Raw genomic sequence first — 24,454 nt, 5'->3', positions numbered from 1 at the left:
GGTGGTTAAATTTCTATTTGCTGTGACATCCCATTGAACATGGCTTGCAGTTTTTCTGGTGTGCTGCAGAGGCAGCAGAATTTCTGGCTCCCAGTTTCTGGCTCCATCTATCAAGGTGGCTGTAGTTCTGGCATGTGGCCCATGTTGCAGTACTTTGTTGATCTGGCTCATGAAAATAATCTGTTGCATCCTGCATAACAGAAACCTTCATCAGCGTCCTTCCACAAACATGACGATTTCTACAAAGAAAATGTCATTTGACAACTCACCATTTACAGTATGGTGACTGAATTTTTTTTTGTGAAATTCTTTGTGTTGATATCTTTCATGCTGAGGGGCTTCTTCAGGCTACCCTGGCTCTCAGATTGAACTTGAAGCTACAAACTTCCTTTCTGTGTTTCCTGTGACTTTACATTTTCTTCTTTCTGTTTATCCCAAATGATTTTCCTGCCAGTTGCCTATTGAGACATATTAGTTATGGTAACAAAGAGAGCCCAGCATACAGTTAATGGTGATGGGGCTTGCTTGGTTGTATATATTATTTCAGGACCCAGGTCCCTTCCATATCAAGGCTCCTCTGCCTCTTAGGAGGCTGTCCTCTTTACGATATTGATGTGAGGTCATTTCATATCCTTGTTCCAACTGGATGGTAAGAGAAAAGAGAAGATATTCAGAGAGGGCAAATTCCTTTCACATAGAATTATGTGTGAAATCATTTCCTCCATGGTCTGTTAGCCAGAATTTAGACTGACTATCTCACTGCTGGTGAGACACAGACACATATTCTGTAGGTGCTAAAATTCTTACTATTGGTTTTTCATTTCTATAACCAAATTCCCGAGAAAAACTTTTAAAAGGAGAAACGATTTATGTTGGCATACAGTTTTCGATTCTCAGTCCATCAAGACAGGGAGGATGTGGTTGAGAAAGGCAGCTTTTTATGGCTGCTAGAAGGGGCTGCCTCCCAGCAGGACCCTTGGATTGTAGGATGCTATCACTTACATTGAAGGTTGGTCTCCCTGCTCCATTAACTGTCCCTGGAATATCCTCACAGTCACATCCAGACGTTGCCTTATGGTTTTCTAGGCCCTTCTCAGTCCAGTCAAGTTGCCAGATCACCGCCCTGTAGAAGAATGGAAGGGTGGGTTTGGGGTGAAGCCAGGCTCTTGGCTCTGCCTCCTGTGCTCATGCTCATAGTGCCGTACAGCTGTGCCACTCAGCTCTTACCCGACACCCTTGCACCTTTGTGGACAGCGTTTCATTTCCACGAAGGAACAATTTGGAAATTAGCTGTTTTGGGCCACTGACCCCAGGGCCTTTGTGGACAGCAGCATCTGCTATCACCCTGAGTCAGGAGGGAGTTAAGGAATGCAGCGTCATTGTTTACTCCAGCACGACGTGGCAGCTTATGACAGTTTTGACAATGAGACATGTGCTGTTTTGATCTCTTGGCTAGGATTATCTGAATTTCAGGCATGTCTCAAAATCCCCAGGCGTGTGTTTGCATGTTGCCATTCTGGAAGCCAGGGCTTAGGAGGCCACTGCCTATTGGAGAACCTGGTGTTTGAAAGGTCTGTTCTTGCTTTATTGCTATTCCTTATTTGGTCTCTCCAGAGTCATCGTCCTTCTCCGCTTGAACCTTCTCACTGGTGAGTGAGATAGTAGTTGGTCTCTTTGCCCTGGTTCAGTTGCGTGAGCGTGCTGGTGCTGTCAGGGCTCGGAGTTGAGCAGCTGTTCTGTGTCCAGGTCTCCGAGCATATTTCATGAGAGTGCATTCAGAGGCTTGTTCTTTTTAGGAGCCTCAGTTTAATCGCATGGCCTCAGTTTTCTGTCTCCTCTCCCAGAATCTCTGACTCAGGAGATGTGGCTGGGGTGGGTACCCCAGTTTATGTTCCTTACACACTTCCACTTGCTATTGCTGCTGCTGGTTCAGCCGTGTCTCTGAGAAATGTTGCTGTACAGTTGTGGACTCCGGGGCTGCTGATGACTGCCTGCGGCTTTTGTCTACGCAGTAGACATGTACACATCGGAAGGTTCTTGTGCTTTGTGGCCCAGGAGTGGACTCGTTCCCTTCGTGCTGTCCATCATTCTGTTTACTTAAAAGAACCCAACAACTTGTTGACGCTTGTTTTTTAAACTCTGTTTTATTTGGGGTATTGAAGGCTCTACCTCCCTTCTACCAACCCCTTAACCTTGGGTATGAGAAAGGTTAGTGGGGAGAGGGGTGCAGGCCCCTTTACCTCTCCCAGCTGTTTAGGGTCAATTGGGTTCTTTAGGGCAATACCAGTTTCCATCCACAGCAAATGCAGCAAGCAGTCTCCTCCAAGCCGCTGCGTTGAAACATTTCTCTCTGTCCACCACACTGGTCTCTGGTTTCTCCAAACTGCTACACACCTCATGCCGCCACCACATGCCACATGCTCTCCTTCTCTGTGCTCTCCTGTTTATCTCCCTCAGAGCCTTAGACCACGCTTCGCACGAGACAGTTATCAGCTATGGACAAACTAAAGCCCAAACTAAAATCCCATACTTGGGTCTAAAACAAAAACATATTTACATAACATAACTGAGTTTACAAAGAACTCAAAACTTCCGTTACAAAACCTCACCCGCACCTTGGTCAGTAGCCTTCCTTACCTCATGTCCTCGGTTACTTGGTTGGGTGCGCTGTTTCCTGACTAGACTGCCTGATTCAATGCTCTATAAGGGTTTTTTAAGTTGGTGCCTGAATCAGGCCGGGATTCAGGGTTTCAGAGAGAGAAGATCTTTTTTCACTTCCTAGAGCAGCACTTCTCTCACGCCGCGGCCCTGTCACCCAGCTCCTCATGCTGTGGTGACCCCAACCGTGAGGTCATTCTGTTGCTGCCTCATAACTGTTGTTTTGCCACTGCTATGAATTATAATGCAGATGTGTGATATGCAGGATATCTGACATGTGACCTTCAAAGGGGTCGTGACCCACAGTTTGAGAACCACTGTCCTACAGGTTACCTCTACCTTCCAGAAAAATAATATAAGGTTTCTGTCAGGGGACACTTTGCTTAGAGGATTCTCACCCTCCTCCCTGGTACCAAAGTTCAGAATTACTGGGCAGAGCACACTGTGATACCAAGGGCACCATTGCATTTGTACGGTGCACACTGAGTGTGCAAGCATTTCAAGCATGCCATTTCTGAGGTAGCTTGCCCAGCACGCCTCTACTATGCTTTATGCAGACTGGAGTGGAACTTATCTTAGTCCGTCTGCCGCTGCTATAACAAAATACCCGAGGAGGGCACTCTGTGAGGAACGGGCATTTCTTTGGCTCCTGGCTCTAGGGGTGGGAACTCTAAGAGCCTATCACTGGTGCCAGGTGGGCATCTGTCACAGTTTTCTTGCTGCATGATAGCATGGCGGGGAGTGTCACATGCTAAGACAGTTTGCATGTAAGTCTGTGTCTCCTTATAAAGCCACTAATGCTATCACACACACACACACACACACACACACACACACACACACACACACACACACACACACTATCTTTATCTAACCCTAATTACCTCCCAAAGGCCCCCACCTCCAAATAGCATCATCATTTAAATTTGGGGTTAGGTAGTTTGTATGTGTGTGGGCACACATACATGTGGTTGTATGTACACATGTGTGTGCATACATGTGGAGGTCCGTAGGTGATATTGGGAATCTTTCTGGATCACTCATCACTTGATGCATGAATCTTGAGCCCAGCGGTTGCCAGCTTGCTCTGTGGATCCCTTGTCTCTGGCTTCCAAATGTTGGAATTACAGGAAGGCCCTGCCACTCCCAGTGTTTCCACAGGTTATGGGGATCCAAACTGTGCTCCTCATGCATACAGCAAGTGCTTTCCCCGCTGAGGCATCTCCCCAGACCATCATGTGAACTCTGTGTGTATGTGTGCTGTGCATACCCTGACATACTTATAGAGGTCAGAGGACAGCTTTTGGGAGTCAGTTCCCTCCTTCCACCTTATGGGTTCCAGGGACTGAACTCAGACCATGAGACTAGGTGCCAAGTGGCCTTTCCTGATGAGCTGTCTCACTAACTCCAACGTGTCAACTTTTTAGGGCACATTCAAACTGTCACCATACTAAATAGCTGTTAAATGTTCATTTTCCCCCTTCCTCCAACATGCACAGTAACACAGACACATGCACACACACACACGTTTGTCCTTCATTTTGACTTTAGCACAATGAGTAGAAATTGCTACTGTAGTCCTTGGAGTACAGATTCAAAACCCAACTGAGAAGCTTTAGCTCTTTCCAAACCGAACACATGTAAGATCTGCCCTTTAATTAGCATTTGCAGCTGTTGCTATAGAAGGGTCTGTCTCTGTTGGCCAGAAAGTCTTTGCTTTGAAAGAGCGAGTCCTTCACAGCTCCAAGCCAGGCTCGTCTGTCAGCTGCTGTGTGGTCTCTGCCATCAGTGGGGTTGCCACATTGTTTAGGCCTGTTTCACCGGAGGGCTCTTTTTCCCTATCTCATCTCCCTGGCTTTTGATAGCTGTTACTTCGTGATTTCCCCATTTGGGTGCCCGTTCTCTCTGTAGGAGAAGCCTCCGGTCCTCGCAAGGGTGGAAGAGCACTGTTTCAATGCCAGTGTCTGGTTATTTTCCAGCCCTTTACTGCCTGTGAGCCTGTCTTGATATTCAGCAAGCCTTCACATAGTCCCTGAAAAAAATGTAAGCAGAAGTGATAGGCACATTAATGCCAAGGCCCGATCAAGGGTGTGCTACTGCAGACTTTGAATATGATCGGATTAGAAAGCCGAATTGGTTCTGCAACCTCATCAATAACGGTCCCTGTGCAGCGCTGGGTGAGCAGTGTTGGAACCACTCAGTGCATTCTCCAGGCCAGTGAGATGGCTCCTTTGGTGAAGGCGCTTTCCTGCAATCTTGACAGCATGTATTTGGGAGGAGCAACCTGACTGCACAGAGCTGTCCTCTGCCCTCTACATGGGCCCCCCCACAACAACAACAACAACAACAACAACAAGTAATATGAAAAATAGCACGGGAAAGTGTATTACTTAACTGGATGTGGTATGCCCATAAGCCCAGACTCAGGAGGCTGAGGCAGGAGGATGGCAAGTTTGGGGGGGTCTTAGAACAGTGCAGATCTGTGGAACTTGAGCACTAGTGCCTGGAATCAGTCTCTGGAATTCATATTTTAGCCAGTTTCCTGAGTGGTTGGAATAAGAAGGAAAAATACTCTTTTACCATGATTTTTCTTATTACATCATAATAACGATTTAGTTCTTTTGAATTCCACTGGAGTGCCATCTCTCTGGAGACACAGGAATTGTTTTTTTCTTTTTCATTCTTGTAGTTGGAACACCAGCACATAGGAGGCCTTCAAAGATTATGGGTGAAAGTGTCTTATTTTTAAAGAATCCTCACCGTTATTTTGAATGCTTGTGCATCTCTGACACATGCCTGGAGGTCAGAGGACAACTCGCGGGACTCAGTTCTTTGCTGTGTGAGTCTCAGGGATCAAACTCAGGTTGCCAGGCTTGGAGGCCAAGTGTCTTTCCCTGCTGAGCCATCCCTCTTTCCTCGAGTCACATTTTTACAAAGCAGGCCTGGAAAACCCTCTGTGGGGACTTAGGCCCTTCCTGGGTTAGAAGCCACATTTTGGGGTTAATGGGCAGATCCATGCATCACCAGCTACCTGAGCAGCAAAAGTTGGAGACAGAGACACATGTCCAAACCAGATGCTGTGTGGACTCCAGCACATCATATGTGGCAACTTTGTTCTTTATTACTTTATAACATTTTCTGGCCCTTCTCTCTGGGTCATTACAGCCAGCCTTGAAGAGTCTTAGTTGGCAGCACTTGATGAGGACTTTGGCAACCTCTTGGCTTGGCACCACCTTTCACATTCCCAAGGTGTTTCTGAAATACCCCAAATCCTGATTCCTTATTATTTATTTAGGTTCAACAGTGTGGTAACTGGTTAAACTTGGGTTGCGTTTCGCACAAACGTCCCCATAGGCTCTGTGTATTCCCCACGAGACCTTTACTCTGTGGTGTAGTTATGGGCTGTAGATACCAACTCGAGATCCTCAGGGTGACTCAGTGACGGAATGTCCTCAGCCCTTCTGCTATGGTGCAGTTGGAGCTTTTAGTATGCTAATTGGTGATTGTGTTGGTTCCTGCGCTTTGATTAGGTTCTCTGATAAAGCTCAGTCTTATTCAGATGTTTGTCATTTCTGGGATCTGTTTTAGCCCTGTGTCATGGAGCGCACAGGCTAGCAGCTGTTGTAATTTTGTGGCTTGTTTCCTCAATCAATCCTGGCTTCCGAAGATGTGTGGGGTGTTTGACCCTCAGAAAAAATGAACCTAGTTTTGGTGGACATTTTGCAAAGAGGAGTGATCTTCCTCTGTGTAAGAGAGGCTGACTTTCTGGAAATTTCTGCTGGTTCTACCAGATAGACTCTTGAGGAGTTGATGCTAAATACTAAGTAGCGTCGGCGTGTGAGCTCACCACCGTTGCCAGCCGTTGCCGTAGTTTTGACTTTCTCAGCCTTAAACTTAGAAGCCATTCTGGTTCTCACGCAACAGAGCCCAAAAGTCTACAACAGCGACGCGTCATCATAAATATGCATTGTTCTTATTTTAAGCCATTTGTGTTCTTAAAGTATGAATGTGTCTGCTATTATCTGTGAATTTCCTTTAGCTGCTTAAGACCCTTTTAATGACAATAATATATTTAAAGCAGACTTAGAAATTAGCATTCACCCACATCCCCAGGCCTGTGGAGAACCAGGTTGGGATGAGTGGGTGAGCTCCAGCAAGGCAGGTGGCTCCTGCAGGCTCTGGGGCTGAGGTGAGCGGCTGACGTCATTGTCTTCGGCTGTGAATTTGGAGGAGATAGTTTCACCCCTGCTAGGTGTCACACTTCTTGTTTGCTTCCAGCAGCTGTGGGACAAAATGGCATCTTGCTTTCCCAGGGCGGTTGTCCCATGTGTGCAGAGTATAAGAAACCATGTGCACGGGTCGGTTCCGAGGCTATGGGAGGATGTGCACGTCCCTGGCTTCCCCAGGGGTACCTCTTTAGGGTGCCCGGCCAAGGGCCACTGGGGACGTTTATAGAGGCCGTCCATATGGCTTGTTCCAGTGACCTTCCAGGTGCTGTGATAAACACTGCAAACCAAAGCAACCAGGGGAGGAAAGGGTTATTTCATCTAATGCTTCCAGGTCACAGTCCACCCCAAAAGGAACTCAGATAGTAGCTGAGGTAGGAAGGCCTCTTGCTGGCATGCTCTCATATTGACAACCCAGGCCCACCTGCTTGCGTCCTACCCATAGTGAGCTGGGCATCAGGAAAGTGCCCCGCTGACAAGCCCACCAGCCATGGGTAGGATATGGTGGGGTAGTCCCTCAGCTGTTGGCAGCCATGGCTAGCCATCGTGCCTGCCCAGAGTGGTTTTCTAAGACTACAGGAAAGGCCAACTGCACCTCGGAAGATAATGGAATCTACATCCCAGAACTGGCTTCTGGCTCCAGGGTCTCCATCATGTCCCTCAGCGCTATGACTAAACACTTGGCAAGAAGCAAGCGAAGGGAGGAAGGCCTTATTTCAGCATTGAGTCCTTCACGGTGGGGAAGGCATGGCAGCAGGGGTGAGGGCCTGCTCATGCTGAGTCTGCAGTCAGGACTGAGAGGGCAGTGCTGGCGCTCACCACTGGCTTTCTCAGTCACGACCCCAGCCCATACAGTGCTGCTGCACACGGTCAAGTTGGGTCTTTTCTGTTCAGTTAAACCTTTCTGGAAATTCCCTCACAGATACCCCCTTCCAGGTGTGTTTCCATGGCGATCCCAAGAGCAATCAAAGGGACAGGTAAGACGAGCAGCACAGTAGATTTAGTGTTTCTTGACAGAAGTGCATTGAAACATGTCCTTTCCGGAAATGATTGGACATAGGCTGGCACTGGCCAACAACACATTAGAGCAAAGGGCAGAGGACAGTTGCGGTGGCAGTCAGGTGGTCCTAGCTCCTCTCCAGGCAGAGAAGAACCACACAGGGAGGGAAAGGAAGCCAGACTGGACCTCAGGTTGGAACCAGGCACTGAGCCAGGCTCTTTCAGGTCTCGCTCAATCCTCACACAGTGTTGCAAGGGGATTAGTCTTATCTGGAGTTTTCAGAGGACAGCCATGAAAGGTTGAGAAGTGAGGTCACCTGGTGAGTCAGACCAAGCTAACTGGCTTCAGGTCATGCATTGACGCCAGGGTGTCGCACCTGATTCTTCTAAGGAAAGACGAAAGAGGGTTGTGGATTTAGCTCAGTGGGTAAAAGTGCTTTCCGTGCCTATGTGAGGGTTTCGGTTCAGATCTACAGCATCAGCGCAAAGCCGGGTGCAGAGTGTGAGCTTAGTAGGCCCAGTGCTCCTGCAGGGAGGTGGAGGCTGAGGGGAGGGCCGGCGCAGAGACCCTGACAGGACTGGAGTCAAGGACTGACACCTGTGCCTGGCCTCTGACGCCCACTTGTGTGTCATGGCAGGTATGCACCTACATTCACATATGTACAGATGCTCCTGTGCATATTGTGTATACACACACCTGTGAATGTGGTGTGCATGCTCACACTGATGGCTTTCACTTCCTTGGGGTGGAATTTTTTTTTCTAACCAAGCATTTCAGCTTCAAGGTTGTATATTCTGAATTTTTTCTTATATACACCAACAAATTAATTTTTTCTGATTAAGAAGAGAGGTTATTTTTTATGCTGCACAGATGGCCAACTTCCTGTGATATGACCAGCTTTCCCCAGTGGCATGGATAGCCCATGATTTAGAGGCACCATAGTTTAGCCAGTCTCTTATGCGTGGGGATTTGGATGATTTCCAAGCATATTTCCTTTGCTACAAACCACCCGGTAGAGAATCTATTTACCTATCTATTTCTTATCTATGAATTGTAAGTACCAATAAAGTAAATTGTTCAGAGTGGAATAGCTGGGTCAAAGGGTATATATTCATTGTTAAATTCTTAATGAGATCATCAGCTGCCTTCCACACTGACTGTGACAGAGACGATTCTATTGCGTTTACCGCACACCTCCTGTGTTCTGCTGTGTGCTGAGGGCAGTGCAAAACGAGTGTTAGCGCCTTGTTTGTTGCCTTCCTGGAATAACCATCTATGCCGTGTGCCTGATCCTAGGGAATGTCTGGGGCGTCAGCTGGGCTGGTGTCAGAGGAGGCGGGCCAACTCAGCCGCTCAGGTTTGCCTTGCAAGCATCATGCAGCCCATCTGTGGCCATGCTTGCATCTCCCCCTTCCCTTGGGTCACATGTGCACTTTGTGCAGGACAGAGACCTTATCCCATATCTGAGGACATGTGTCACACACAGAGGCTTTGTGACTACAACATTGTCAGGTGTTTTTTGAGGTCTAATTGAGGTGTGTTAGAAGTGAACGACTTTGGCATTCTCTGCAGGTCATGGAGTATCAGCCTGGAGGAGATTTACTGTCACTTCTGAATAGATATGAGGACCAATTAGATGAAAATATGATCCAGTTTTACCTTGCTGAGCTGATACTGGCGGTTCACAGCGTGCATCAGATGGGATATGTGCATCGGTAAGTGGGACTCCTCGGAGTCTACCGAGAACTGTTCTGAGTCATGAAAGAGTCCCTGGATAGAAGTGAGTGGCTGAGCAACTTCAGGGCCACAAGAAATCTTCATCCAGTTTTAGCCAGCCTGGCTTGTGAGTAGCTAAAAGCTTTCCAAAATGGCCGGCATCCTAGAATATCCGTTCACCCACAGACTAGTGATAGGATTGCAGTGTGCCTGTTTGCTGGTAAGATCTGGCTATCAGATGTGGCTGGTGGGGCCCTGTTTATGGGCCCCTTGGGTTATATGGTAGGAAAACTGACTGACTGGAGGAGGGGCTGGCACAAATGTACTGGAACAAAAGATGGTGACTAACAGAAGTTGTTAGCTAGCAGTCCACCACTGTACCTAGTAATGGAGGAAGGGGGTTGTGGCTCACTGATTTGCAGGTTTTGTTGCTTTGTCCATATGGCAGAAGCCTATGGTTGAACAGTAACACCCGCTCCCCCCCCCCCCCCCCTTATGGTTGAGACACAAAAAGAGGCAGGAGGAGATGGTCCCACAGATGGTTTGAATCTGAACTTTTCCTTCACGGCTCCTGTGTCCTGGTTTGCCTGCTGTGATGCCTGAAGTGATGGGGTCATGAGGCCCTGACCTCCTTAGTGGGTTAATATATCGAGGGGCCATACTTTGACTTGGGGAGTTCTGGTAACTGGGAGGTGGGGCTGGCTGGAGGAAGCGGATCCCTGGAGGGTGCCTTTGGAATGTATGCCTGCTCCCTGGTCTCTGGTCTTTCTGGTTCACCACAGAGTGAGCTGCTCTGCTCTGCAGCATCTGCCCTCATCGGCTGCAAAACCGCCTGCCACCTGCCGTGGACCCAACCCTCCGCACCGGGGCAGAAGGCAGTCTTCTCTCTAAGTTGTTTTTTCATTGGTGAGGAGTGTCTAGTACAGAAGGCTGGTCTCCAGTGACCTGACGGTTCCCCACTGGGCCCCACCGTCACCCTGTTGTGTCACGCTGAGGTCCAAGCCTGTAACACGTGGGCATTTGGAGGGCAGGTCCACACTGGGGCATGCTTTTCACAGCCGCATCAGTAAGTTGCATAGATGATCTGCAGAAGGCGTCTCTTCACATCCTCACTTGTCTGCTTCTCATGTATGCCTCAGAGTGGTCTGCAGACGTGTGCATGTATGTACATTATGTGTATTGTATCGTTGTGGTGGTGCAGAGTTAGGGCTAAAGAGTTTTCCATTTGTGAATCACATGACCTTGGGTGAGTTCTTTAGTTTTCTTTGTCGCTGTCTTCTTTCTTTTTTTTTGTCTTAGTTTTTACAATATAAAAATGTGAGTCTCCAGTAGAAATAATCCATCTAATAGCATCACAGTTGCTTTCTTTTTTTTTCCTCTCTTTAAAAACAAATTTTTTTTTCAAGATAGGTGCCAATTGTTCATATCTTCCAGTAGGGCGGGTCTGCAGAGCGTACGGCACGCATGAGCTAGGGTTCTGGCTGACTGAGGCCTGAGCTTTGCAGCTGCTTGTTGACTGACACAAAGACAGCACTAACTTAAGGCCTTGGCTTTCCCACAGAGACATCAAGCCAGAGAACATTCTCATTGACCGAACGGGACACATCAAGCTGGTGGATTTCGGATCGGCTGCTAAAATGAATTCAGATAAGGTGATTAGAAAGGCGTGGGATGGCTTGGGGGTCCTGCTGGCTGGCATTCTGCGGTCCCCATGAGTTTGCTAATATTAGGGTACAGTGGTGACAGCATTTCGGAGCCTTGTCTGTCAGTGTTTGCCTCTTCTGGGAGTCGGGGTAGGGGTGGGGGCACAGAGCTGCTCCCCAGACAGTGGGCCCTTTCGCTCATGGCTGCTAGTGCCCTGCCAACTGTCTAGGTGAAGAGTTCTTACATTTTTCCTTGAAAAGAAAAGGCGACACTCGGTTCATTTCCCCTGACCTCTTATGGACACTGCTTTCTGTTATATCACCTTGTTGTACTTCAAAATACTTTGACGACACGTGACCTTCTTCTTAGATGCTCTCTATATACAGCAAATTTGAAATTAGTTACTAAAGACTTTGAACTGAGTGTCCCCAAGTGTCAGAATCTGAGGAGCAGAGTGCCATTTTCAGGTCTTGGACCTTGGTAAGAGTTAAGTTGTGTTCCACTTGCTAATTAGGAAGCCAGGAGAGGAGCAATTGAGATCAAGGCTGAGGCTACTTCCAAGAAGGATGGCAAGTTGAAAAGAAAAAGAATTCAGAATCCTCTAATAAAGTCGGCACGTACTAAAATGTGAATTTCGAGGTTGGCTGTGTAGAAGACAGGTCTGAGGGAAAAGGCGGCTTAGGCTTTGAGCCCAAACCGTGCTGTGACTCGAGTAAATCCTGAGGAGCTTGGCTTCTCATCCTTTCTCTAAAAAAATGCAGATTTTACTTAAAATGCATAAAAATGGAAGCTGTTGAGGCCGCTCTTCAGAACACCTCCCAGGTCTAAGACTTAAGTCCTTTCTATGAAGGACAATATGTAAAATTACTTTTTCATCCTCAGAATCCTCTGGGGAAGGTGGATATTATTAGGTTGATATTAGGAAAAGGCTCAGGGCCGTGCTAACTCTGTGCACTTTGGAATCTGGCCTGTGTGTTCTGTAGCCCTGGGAACTTCCTGAGGTAACCCACTTAGCATTTAGGCTGTTAGGCAAGAGAGCAGGAGCTCCTCCATGCTGTCCAGGTGCAATCTAGCGCTACTTTTCTTTAAGGTTCTGTTCCTTTAAAAAATTAAAAAAAAAAAAAGATTTATTTATGTATACAGTGCTCTGTCTACATGTACATTTACAGGCCAGAAGAGGGCATCAGATCACATTATAGATGGTTGTGAGCCACCATGTGGTTGTTGGGAATTGAACTCAGGGCCTCTGGAGGAGCAGTCAGTGCTCGTAACCTCTGAACCATCTCTCCAGCCCAGGTTCTGTTCTTTTAAAAACTGATTTATTATTCTTGTTATTATTTTGGTTTTTCAAGACAGGGTTTCTCTGTGTAGCACTAGCTGTCCTGGAACTCACTCCGTAGACCAGGCTGGCCTTGAACTTAGAGATCTGGCTGCCTCTGTCTCCTGAGTGCTGGGATTAACACGCTGTGAATTTTATTTGTGTGTGTGTCTGTGTGAATGTGTGCCATGTGTGTGCATGCCTGAGAAGGCCAGAAGAGGGCAACAGATCTCCCAAAGCTGAGGTTGCAGGGTACTGTGAGGTTGCCTGGCATAAGTGCTGGAAATCAAACTTGGGTCCTCTAGAAGAGCAGCAAATGCTCTCAGTTGAGCCATCTCTCTAGCCACTCAGGGTATAGTCCTATAATTTATTTATTTAGTCATGATATTAAGAATTATGTAGTTAGGGCCTAGTGAGATGGTTCAACCTGTTGTTAAGGCACTTGCTGTCAATTCTGAAAACCTGAGTTTGACCCCTGGGCCCACATGGTAGAAGGAAGAGAACTCACCTCACCTCCACAAATTGACCTCTGACCCCAACACATGCATGACAGCATGTGAATACACACAGAGCGTAAATTGGTTAACCCAACGCAAAAGTTCAAGAAAAGAATTGTAGAATCAAATCTTTCTATGTGTTAAACTCCAGATAAATTAAAGATAAATAATGTTTAAGGATGTTTGGGAAAAACCACAAGGAAATAACTTATTTCATAAGGTTACAAATCCATATATAATATATTTTTAGAGGGGTATTGAGGGTATAGCTCAGTGGTGGAGATGCACTTTACATGGGTTTAGACCCTGATCCATTCATGGCACCTTTGCTCTCCTCCCACCCCAAGTGGTGTACAGTGTAGAACGAGGTGTGACATCGGATTTAATGGAGCAATGCATAAAACCTTCCTAGGATTCAGAGCCTCACAAACTGTGATTAGTGACATTAATAACTAATATGTTCAGAAAAAAAAATCACAGCACAGGCTCACAGTCTGACAGAAAAGCCAGCCTCTCACCATTGCCATTCGGGTCTGGATAATTCTGTGTTGTGGGAGCTGTGCTGTGTATTACTGGAAGTCTAGCTAAGTCCTCGGTCCCTCCCCGAGTGCCCTCGGCTCTCCCAGCATACCCTGGGGTGGAGCGAAGAAAGAAGCAGCAGAAAACGAAATAATTAGAGTTGGCAATATGTGTCTGCAGTAAGAAAAGCCCATGGGAAAAAGTAGATTATGATTTATCGTTGCCGCTCGGTAAATAACCAGCGGAAAGTCGGCCTGAGCTGGGAATGGCGGCTCATGCTTTAACCCAAGCACTCAGGTGGCAGAGGCGGAAGGGTATCTGTGAGTTAGAGGCCAGGCTGGTCTGCATGGCAGATTCTAGGCTAGCCAGGGCTACATAGTGAACTCCTTGACTTAAAAAAAGTAAATTCTTGCCCCTCCCCCTGGAGTCACTCTCCTCAGAGCTGTGTTCATTTCATGTTTTCACCGTGCGGTGCTTCCAACCGCCCTCTCCAGTTCTAATTGTAGCAGCCTCGCTCCAGGCGGGAGACGTTCGGGTTTATTTTGGTCAAGGAGTCAGGATGCTCAGACAGACTTGAGAGCGCCATACTTCTCTCCCCCTGTGCTGTTAGGGCCAGACTGTGAAAAGCAGATGAGGACAAGTTAAACAAGTCTGTAGTGCTTTATTTCTTGTGAGTGCGTGTGCATGTGTGTATGTGTGTGTGTTCATGTGTGTGCTTGTGCACACCTTCACTCACAAGTGGAAGGCAGGATAACCTCCAGCGTCAGTCCTTGCTGTCCACTCCGTTTGGTTTGGCATCTCTTTGTTGTTTGTTCCCAGTGTGTCCGGCAAGTGGGCCTGGGGCGTCCTGGGGCGCTTCCGTCTCCACCCGTGCTTCAGCAGGAGAGCTGGGATTTCAGAAGCCACCATGCTCAGCTTTACATGGATTCTGGTCCTAGAATTCACTGCTTGACCGGCTGAGCCATCTCTCCAGCTCCGTTAGCCCCTTTAGCATTTAAATGTAAAGGTCTTTTTATTGTAGAAGAACAGCAGTTTAGAATCTAGGTCAAGAGTGGATAGACGACCAGAGTTGTTTCCTCTCTTTGATTAACTGTGGGCAGAGAGCCGAACATGTTTGCGTTGGATAGGTCCTTTATAGGCCTAACGTAGGTTCTGCCTGTTTTCTGTACAACACCTATGCTGTAAGAATATAGCCCATGGGCGGGGGAGATGGCTCATTTAGTAAAGCGCTGGCTTGCACTCGTGAGCAGCTGAGTGCTATTGCACATGGAGAAGTCAGGCATGGTGGTGCACAGCAGACTCCCAGCGCTGGGGAACGTCTTTGGGGTTGGTTGGTAAGCCAGCCTAGTTGAAGCAATGAGCTCCAGGTTCAGTGAGGGACCCTGTCTCCACAATCTAGGCAGAGGGCTGGCAACATGGCCCAGCAGGTTAAAGGGTGCTGCCAAGTGTGACAGCCTGAGCTCCATCCCTAGGACCCACTGGGAGGAAGGGAGGATTGACTTCTGCAAGTTGTCCTATGACCTCCACATACTCGGAGCTGTAGTGTGTATGTGCATGCGTGCACGTGTGTGTGTGTATGCTCATTTGTATACAGACATGCACACACAAGTGCAAGAAATTAAAATGGAAGGTGAGGAAAAGACCCACTTTGTGGCCTCCACTCACATACGCACATGTGTGCTCCCAAATCCAGGTTTGCTGAACTTCCTGCGTGCAGCCCCAAGTCCACCGATCTCCTTTCATTCGCCAATGTCCTCTTGCACTTTGGATATTTGTGAGTCTTACACGATTGAGGTTTTTTCCAGCTCCGTTTGTCTTTATTTCAAGCTTCTTATTCAGAAGGTGGCTTTAGTGTATCTTACCTTGGTCAGCAGGATCATGGGCCTCATGACCTCAGGACCCTCTGTGTGACTTAGACCCATTTCCCTTACTAGGATCTCAGAGCAGGGCGACAGCTAACTTGTCTCTTCTAGGTCTTGGAAGCTAGTTTTGTAAAGGGTTTGTAAATAAAGTAGAGCATGCGTCCTAGTTAGTTCTCCAGAAGCTGGAAGCCCATAGGCACAACTTCTTACCCCACTTATGTAGGAGCAGAGATTTATTCAATTCCTGTTATTTTCCTCTTCCCTCTCTTGTGTATTTATAGACAGAGCACACGTATAATATAGACATACAGAAATCACTCCTGTGGCTCTGCCCTCCTCTCTCCGGCCCACACTCTGCTGGTGTAGGTTTTCTCAGTCCTGAAGCCAGAAATTAGAGAAATGAAATTTTATACCTACTTCTGCAGGTGTGTTTGTATGCGTGCGCAACACACACACACACACACACACACACACACACACACACACACACACACACGGAAGGAAAGTTCTTGAAATAGTTTCACATCTCAACCTTTTATAGCAATGATTTGAGAGAGAGAGAGACAATAGTTTCCTCCCATATTTTATTTTAAAGATTATTTAAAAATTATGTGTATGTGTGTGGTGATATGCATATGTGCATGCATTTCCCCACAGGGTGCAGGAGAGAGCGTTGATTATAGATGGTTGTGAGCCTCCTGACATGGTGCTAGAAGTCAAAGTTAGATCCATTGCAGGATCATCAGCACGTGGGTTTTCTGTTTGCTTTTTCTTTTCTCCTCCTCCTCCTCCTCCTCTTCCTCCTCCTCCTCCTCCTCCTCCTCCTCCTCCTCCTCCTCCTCTTTCTCTGGTTTTTTGAGACAGGGGTTCTGTAGCTGGTCTTTGCTGCTTTGTGGGTTCTTCTCTTTCCTGCCTTATACACCTCCCCTCTTCACCTCCTAACACTAGGTATGAGAGAAACAAGGATAGAGGGGAAAGGAGAGAGAGAAAGAGCCCCAACCTAATTTCTTTCCTTTTGTTTCTTCTCCCTAAATGACCAACAACCACCCACCAGGCCTCTCTGGAGCCCTGGCATTTAGGTACTCTGAAAATTTCCCAGAATTCTAAGTATCACACAGTCACAGAAATATCTACAGCTGGCAAAGCCACGCCTCTGCTGGAGCACGAGGCAAATCACGGTCAGCTGCTATGGACAAGCTGAAGCAGCTTACATCCCTACAGCTGGCATTACAACGAAAGCACATTCTTATAATATTTTTGGGTTTTTTAAAGAAACTACAATTCCAGAATTCTCAAAAATACCAGTATAGGCTTCTCTGTAGCCTTGGCTCTCTTGGAGCTCTCTTTGTAGACCAGGCTGGCCTCAAACTCACCGAGATCTGCCTGCCTCTGCCACCTGAGTGCTGGGATTAAAGGTTGCACTGTTGCCGCCACTGCAGCCGCCACCACCACCTGGCTTCAGCGCATGTTCTTCACCATGGTCCCATCACTCCAGCTCCTCCATTTTATTTTTAAAAGAAGCTGCTGAACGTTCAGATTTACTCTACTTCTCTCCCATCCCTCCCTTTTTCTTTCCCTTTCCCTTTCCCTTTCTTTCTAAGATATGGCAGGCACTTTTGTCTCCTGCTCTTCCGTCTATCCTGAACTGGCTTTGTTTTCTCTGTCTGCAAAGTGAGAATTAAAGGACCCTATCAGACAGTTGCTGCCTGGGCAGGTGGAGTGCCCAGAGCACTTTGACTGTCTCACCAGATTAGTTGCTGAATTACAGTCAGCGGGGAGTAAGAACAGCTGGGGAGTCCCTGTGCTCATGCCTGAGACCACGTGGTGCTTGGGGTGGTCAGCGACTAAAGGAGACCTGGTAGGCACTCAGGCCTTTGTTAATTGCTAATAAGCCATGGCTGAAGTCAACACACTGTCAGGTAGTTGTGCTTTCGTAGCTTTCTAGCATAAATTGCTAATAGAATTTAGACAGTCACCAGACACAAATAAGCATAATATGTAAATGTGTACATACATTTGTATCCTGAGGTAGGAATAGTTGCAGGATTATTTGACTCTCTTTGATCATTAGTTTAGAAATGAGGGGTTGACAGTTTACACCCTTTGCTTGGGTCACCCTGATAAACCTGACCCAGTCAAGTCCATCTCACTGGATGTGAACAAGTGGCCGTGCCCCGTCAGCTGCAGTCAAGCAGTACAGAATATCCCGAAACATTCCATATGGCTGTAAAATAGACCCTAACCTGTGCAAATGATGCTCATCTAACAACTGTGTGGCTCCCGCTCTTGTAAGACAGACACTGAACCAGCAAGGCCCAGGCTGCGGACAGCAGCGCCTTCCTCAGCACCAGCTACTGTTGGCTTCAAGGACACTGTGCCTCTGTGGGACTCAGCCTTCCCTCTGTGCCTTCCCTGTGGTCTCCAGCACAGGCCTGCCTGCTTCTCGTGTGATGTAACTCTTGAGCATTCTCAATGGGTCCTTGTAGTGAAATGCTGGTGCCCAGAGACCAGTGTCAGACGTACCAGCATCACGCTGTTTTCTGTGTGAGAGGCCAGGAAGACCTACGTGAGAGTGTGGGCCTGAGGTGGAAGGAGAGGAGATGAGAGATTCACAGGAATGACTCCGGTATTCCTGTACTGTACGTACACATGTGCATGTGTGTCTGTACATACATAAGAGAAAGAATAGGAGCCACTGGAATATTCCGATGCCCCGATTGTATATACGTGTGAAAAAGAGGACTGGGATGATCACAGGAATGTTTAAATATTCAGACACATACATGTATACATTCTTTAGTGTAAGAGTGAGGGAATGGGAGGATTTACAGATAATCTCAATCCCTGCGTAGGAAGATGGACAGGCTTGAGGTCATAGTTGAAAGAGCCTCATCCGACCCTGTCACTGGGGAAGGAGGCTTTGTAGTGCCAGGCCCTAAACTCCCTGCTTCTCTCAAAACCCTGAAATCAAACCAAAGCAAACTTGCCATCACTCTCTTCCTCCTTGTCCTCATCTTCCTCATCTTCTTCCTTGTCCTCCTCCTCAGTAGGTCTTGCTATGCACGCCCTGGCTGGCCTAGAACAGAACTCCAATGCCCCCATGCTTGGCCTCCATCTGCTTTCTTGATATGAAGTCCAGCCTTAAGGGACCTTTGGGTTCCGTTGGGGGCACTTTTTATCCTTTGGTAACGAGTTTTTTTCTGCACCATCTAACTGCTGACCTAAGTGAAGGGCACAGATGCTGTGGTGACAGGGCAGCAGACAACTCCATCTGAAGTCAGGCCTCTGCTTTGATGGGCAGGAGGAAAGACAGGCGTCCTCAGACCTTCACATTTCATGCTCAGTAAAACTTGAAAAGCAGTTCTGAAGATCAAAGGAGTTGCCGGCTTGCTGACTCCTCCAGTGAGGGTCAGGGGTTTAATTCTTTGATCAACATCATCATATCAAGAAACAAAGGCATTAAACACTAAAACAGAAATTCTTAGGAGACAGACGGCCCATGTGATGGAATACGCTTGGCTCTATGGAAAGACTTCCTGCAGCGGCCTGGCCTGTCTTTGCCAAGGGCAGGGCTTGGGCACTGCTGGGTGGGAGGGACCTGGTTGCCAAACAGCCAGGGGACCACAGGAGCAATAGTTGGCAATGAGGCAGGTGGACCTCAGCACACAGCCTGGGTGGGGCTCACTGAGGGAGGAACCGGATCCCAAGGCCGGGAAATGCAGGCTGACTGGGTGCTGTTCTTGTGACACCAGGTAGCTCCAGCTTCTCCTCAAAGGCTGATCTTCCATCAGAGAGCCATGTTTAGGCTTCGATGTCCTTGTGTTTTTTCTTCTCTCTCTGCCTGTGTAGTGTGTGTGGCTGTGCTCGTGTACGTATGTGCATGGATGTGGAGGGCAGAGGTCAGCACATAGTCCCTTCATCTTCTGCTCTCCCCTCAGATGAGCCTTCCAGTGCTGGGAAGTAGGCGCACCCCGACATTCGGTTCTTTTGTGTGGGGATTTGGACATTAGGATTGAGGCCCTCATGCTCTCACAGGGGGGACTTTCCAACTGAGTCATCTCCTCAGGCCCCAGTTTGCCATTTATTTTTTTATTTTTGAGTAAAAGAATGTAGCTTGGGCGGGGCTAGCATGCTTGTTCATCTTGTACAAGGCCCCCTGGGTTCAGTCCTTCAGACTACCAAGAAGTTGTGGCATATCAGTAGTGTGTCCCCGGAAATGCATCTTCATTCCGGATGTGTAATGAAACAGTACACATCATTGACGAACCCTATCTGTTTGCCTTTGGGTTGTATTTCTTGATAGTTGAGGCATTTGATAGGAGGGTTAAGTGCCTGGGTGGATAGTAAGTAATCAGTGCCAAGCCAGCTGGTGTCTGCTGCGGGTGCTGGCACCTACTGGAGGGCAATTGAGAGTGTGCTGTGTTCATTTTATATACGGGTTTCTAGGTGGATGCCAAACTCCCCATTGGGACCCCAGATTACATGGCTCCTGAAGTGCTGACCGTGATGAACGAGGATCGAAGAGGCACCTACGGCCTGGACTGTGACTGGTGGTCTGTGGGAGTTGTTGCTTACGAGATGGTTTACGGGAGAACCCCATTCACAGAGGGCACCTCCGCCCGCACCTTCAACAACATCATGAACTTCCAGGTGAAGGGTCATGAGAATTTGAAGCACCGTTTCTGTGTAGAGCAACACAGCTTTGGTTTTGTGCCAAAAGCTCTGCTGAGCCCTCTCTTTACTGACCCTCGGGATCACAGCTGTTAGTCATCATGAGGGCACCGTAGCAGTTTTTAGGTAGCAGTAAAGAGGAAAAATGTCTGCCATCTTAATTCCAACTTTCTATTGGCTGTGAAATGCATCTTGAGTTCATCGTTGTTAAATGCACATACGTGTGAGTCTCAGAGTCGATGAGATAGCTCGTTAGCTCCTTTCTTTTCAAACAACCCCGGAAGGTAGGCACTACCCAGCTCCCAACCTGGTGGACATACCCAACAAGAGAGGCCGAGCCACCACCTGGAGCAGCACAGGCTGTGTGGCTCCCAGGCTCCTGATTCCCACTGGGGAAGAAGTAAGCAGACGAGTTAGAATCGAAGTCACGTGTGTGTGTGCGCGCACAAGTATGTATAAAGCAGAAGTAAACCTACTGTCTAATTAATAAGTACTTGCACCCATGAAGCCCATTTCTAAAGGATGCAGTGAAGCTGCTTTTCAGCTTCAGCTTAAAGGAGAAATGAGGCCTCGTTCCCTCAGATTTTGTATCTCATCCAATTTTCATTTCCTTGGGATGGCTGATGCTTTTTCTTTTTTCTTTTTTAATGTACAAACACTGTTGCTGAGGCTTCTCTTGAGTTAAAATTTCCCTCTAGATAACTCTTGGAGCTAATTTCCATCTTCCATTTCAATCTGCTCATTTAGTAATTCAGGCTTAGCAAAACGGCACTAGGTACCGCTGGGAGCCAGGTGAGCAGTGATGCTCCACCTTCTCCCCTCATCGAAGCCTGTAGCACAGCATGTCCTTACAAAAACAGAGCAGCGGGGTGGATGGTGGCATGAGGGGCAGGAGTTCAAGGCCATCCTTCTCCGCTACATATGGAGTTTGAGGCCAGCCTGGGCTAGATGACACCCTGTTTCAAAAAAACTAAGAGCAAGCAAGAAAGGGTGCAGCGTAGAGGGCGCACACAGAACAGGTCAGGCAGGAGAGCAGCCTGGGAGAGCTGGGGTGGTGCCGGGCAGCGGAGGGAGTTCTAAGCCGCGAGAACACCAGAGATGTGCAGGGAGCTGGAAATAGCTCATTGTTGTTGGCCAACAGAGAGAGAGAGAGAGAGAGAGAGAGAGAGAGAGGGGGGGGGGGGAGGGAGCGAGGGAGGGAGGGAGGAGGGTGGAGAGAGAGCTAGCTTAGCTGGGAGGGATGCACCTATCAAGTGACGGAGGACCGGAGGACTGTGAACCCCAACAAAAGAGCTAGGCCCACTGATGTGAGCGGGCCACTTATTTCAGGAACATGCCTTTGGTCTAAAGTTATGAGGGCACAGAACTTTATTTTAAAAAGGATGGAAAGAACTTATATGTCTGAGAAATTCCCTCTTCACTCCAGGACATAAACTAAATCACTGCTATGGATTTCTTTTTTTTTTTTATTTAATTTTTTGAATAGCGGTTTTTGAAGTTTCCGGATGACCCCAAAGTTAGCAGCGAGTTCCTTGATCTGATTCAGAGTTTGCTGTGTGGCCAGAAAGAGAGGCTGAGGTTTGAGGGTCTTTGCTGCCACCCTTTCTTTGCTGGAACTGACTGGAATAACATTCGTAACTGTAAGTAGAGCGTGCTCCTTCAGCTCGGGTTTGAATTGAGAACTATTGCTAAGCAGCCTGAAATTGACATAAATAAAGGCTTTAATTATTCATAGCCATAGGAAGAGCTAATGACACAGCTGTGTTTGATCAATAGTTGTCTATACAGAAGTGGGCATTTACCAAGCTCTTTCTCTTCATAGTGGTCAGAAAATTTCTAGGAGTAACTTAGAGGTGCAGATGGCAGAGTTCAACTCTTGTCCCTTGGTTTCACAGTTTCTACCAGGGGGAAGCACAGGCCCGGTTATTTCATCCTCCGAATAGGAGAAAGATGTGGCGGTTGTGTAGCTGGGGCTGTGCGAAGGGCCAGGCCTGTGTTGAGACCCTAAAGAAGCGCCCGGCTGTGTTCCTCTGCTTCCCTCTGTGATGCTTGTCTTTGCTCAGAAGCGTGTGAAATCTGTTCTGCATATGTTTAGAGACTCAGTCACCTCACTGTACAATCAAGAGTATAAAATCAATGCGTTAAGAACAGGAATCTGATTTATCATCAGCAACACTAAAGAGCATGCTTGTTTATTTTTTTATTTTTATGAATCCGTGATTTTGTTTTGAAGACTTTAAAACTTGTTTAGTGTGTTGTTGTTGATGGAAGGTGACCTCATGACCTGGCCCAGGGATCAGCATGGGTTAGTGCGCCAGTTGTTCTGTTGGCTGTGTTTATTTTATTTTTGGTGCTGATGGGAGGTGGGGGCGGGGATGCTGTTTTAGGTGTAAAGTCTGAGCTTCTAATTAGAGCTGTGATTACAGGTTGAACGTCCATAATCAAAAACAAACAAACAAAAAAAAACAAACAAGCAAACTCCACAAAAAAACAAAACCCAAACAAACCAAAACAAAAAACAACCCCCAAAACTAACAACCCCGAAATACAAAATTTCCAAAATCTGAAAGTTTTGAGCACCAATATGATATCTCAAGTGGAAAATTCCATGTGTACCCTCATGGGGGTAGGGTGCATTAAACATATAAAATTACCTTCTGGCTGTGTGTGGGGAATATGAATGAGATCTGCTTACGCATGGGTCCTAACTTCAAGGTATCCCATTTTATCTAGATGTTAATATTCTAAACTCAGAAAACTCTGTCTCCATTATTTAGGACAAGGGACTGTATAACTTCCTGTGCCTTCAGCTGGGATATAGGAGTGGTTTGGTGTGCTGGCCTTTTCTGTTGCTGTGATTGGGTACACTGACCAAAGCAACTTCCAGGAGAAAGGGTCGCTTCTGCTCACAGTCCAAGGGTGCACAGCAGCAGGGCAGCAAGTCCAGTGGCAGCCAGTCATTTCATGTTCTGGAGCAGGAAACCGAGGGATGCAGGCTTCTGCTCCACTCAGCTCCACTCGTACAGACCAGGCTCCCACCCGGGGAATGGTGCTGCCCACAGTGGGCAGGTCTTAAGCATGTCAGTTAACCCAAACTAGGCAAATCCTGCAGGTGTGCCCAGGGTCTCATTTCCTAAGTGAAGTCTGGTTCTGTCCAGCAGACAACACTTACCTATCACTGCTGGGAGCCGATATTTTGTGTCAATGGTCATTTTGATTGTTTCTCTAAGCACCTGCTGAGGTATTTCAGTACACTGCATTTTTATAAATCTTTTCTGACAGATTTTCTTCTCTGTGCTAGCCTTCTGTGTCTGTGATAAATATCTGAGGAAAATCAACCTAAAGTGAGAAAGAGTTTCTTAGGGCTAATGGATCCCAGAGAGTTCAGCCTGTGGTCTCTTTGCTGTGATGCTTTGTGTCTGTGTTGTCACAGTGCACCATGGTGGAGCATACAGTGTGAGGCCTGTTCCCCTTGTGGTGTTTGGGAAACAAAAAGAGGGAAGGCCCTGTCTTTCAATATCCGCTCAGGGTCGTGCAGTGACCTCACCCACCCCCTAGGTCACCACCTTCCAGGAGCTGTAGGCTGAGGACCAGTCTGTCACCACATGGCCTTTTAAAAGAGACATTTAAGTCCTAAACCATAGCGTCCTGGTAGTCACACTGGTTTGTTTTCCTAGTATTCAGACAATTCCCTCCCAATTTTCAAAGGTGAGACTTTTAATCAGTAATACGTTTTCATTCTCTCCGTTAGGAAGATTTGGTGGAATATCCTTTAGATGCTATTGAAGCACTTTTCTTGTCGGGCCTTTTTTTATCTCATCTTGAGCAAGCAATTAATGTTTTTATGCATGAGCTCGCTAATTACCCCTCGCAACACACTTCCACTTAGGTAAGTTGCTGAATGGTGGCTAATTATCTGAGTAACTTTATTTTGTGTTTTGGTAGGTCTTGATGTTGTTTTTGCTATGAGAGTTTGCCCTCCCTGTTGGGAGGGGGTTGGTTTCAGGGACAGTCCCCCTCCCTCTTGGATACCCAAATCTGAGGCTGCCCATATAAAATAACACACCATTTGCATATGCTGGGTAAACATCTGCCTGCCTACTGTCAGCCACGTCTGGATGACCTGTAACTCCTGATTGGGGAATGCTGTGACTAGTCATTGCGCTGGTTTGCTTAAGGAATCGGTGACCAGAAACAGCAGTGTGATGTGCTCACCATAGGCAGGGGTTTTACTTTTAATGCTGTGCATATATGTGTGTGGCACGTGTGTGTACATATGGGTGCAGTGCCCTTGGAGGCCACAGGGGACTGGATAGCAGCGCTCATCAGAAGGTGGGGCCGGG

At 47.4% G+C, this 24,454-nt stretch overlaps 1 protein-coding gene across 6 annotated transcripts in view; it reads left to right on the top strand.

Annotated features, from left to right (window-relative positions):
- CIT (citron rho-interacting serine/threonine kinase) overlaps positions 1 to 24,454 on the top strand; it is a 168,816-nt gene that overhangs the window by 24,884 nt on the left and 119,478 nt on the right. For all 6 annotated transcript variants that reach the window (XM_084762173.1, XM_084762172.1, XM_084762171.1 and 3 more), the window contains exons 6-9: positions 9,457 to 9,599; positions 11,162 to 11,252; positions 19,887 to 20,090; positions 21,598 to 21,751. In XM_084762173.1, the coding sequence (XP_084618299.1) occupies positions 9,457 to 9,599; positions 11,162 to 11,252; positions 19,887 to 20,090; positions 21,598 to 21,751 (592 nt within the window). The remainder of the gene's footprint in view (positions 1 to 9,456; positions 9,600 to 11,161; positions 11,253 to 19,886; positions 20,091 to 21,597; positions 21,752 to 24,454) is intronic.

This window comes from Acomys minous (genome assembly GCF_964271855.1).
Source record: "Acomys minous genome assembly, chromosome: 16".
In the NCBI taxonomy this organism is placed as follows: domain Eukaryota; kingdom Metazoa; phylum Chordata; class Mammalia; order Rodentia; family Muridae; genus Acomys; species Acomys minous.
This window is presented reverse-complemented; position numbering and strand designations above follow the sequence as displayed.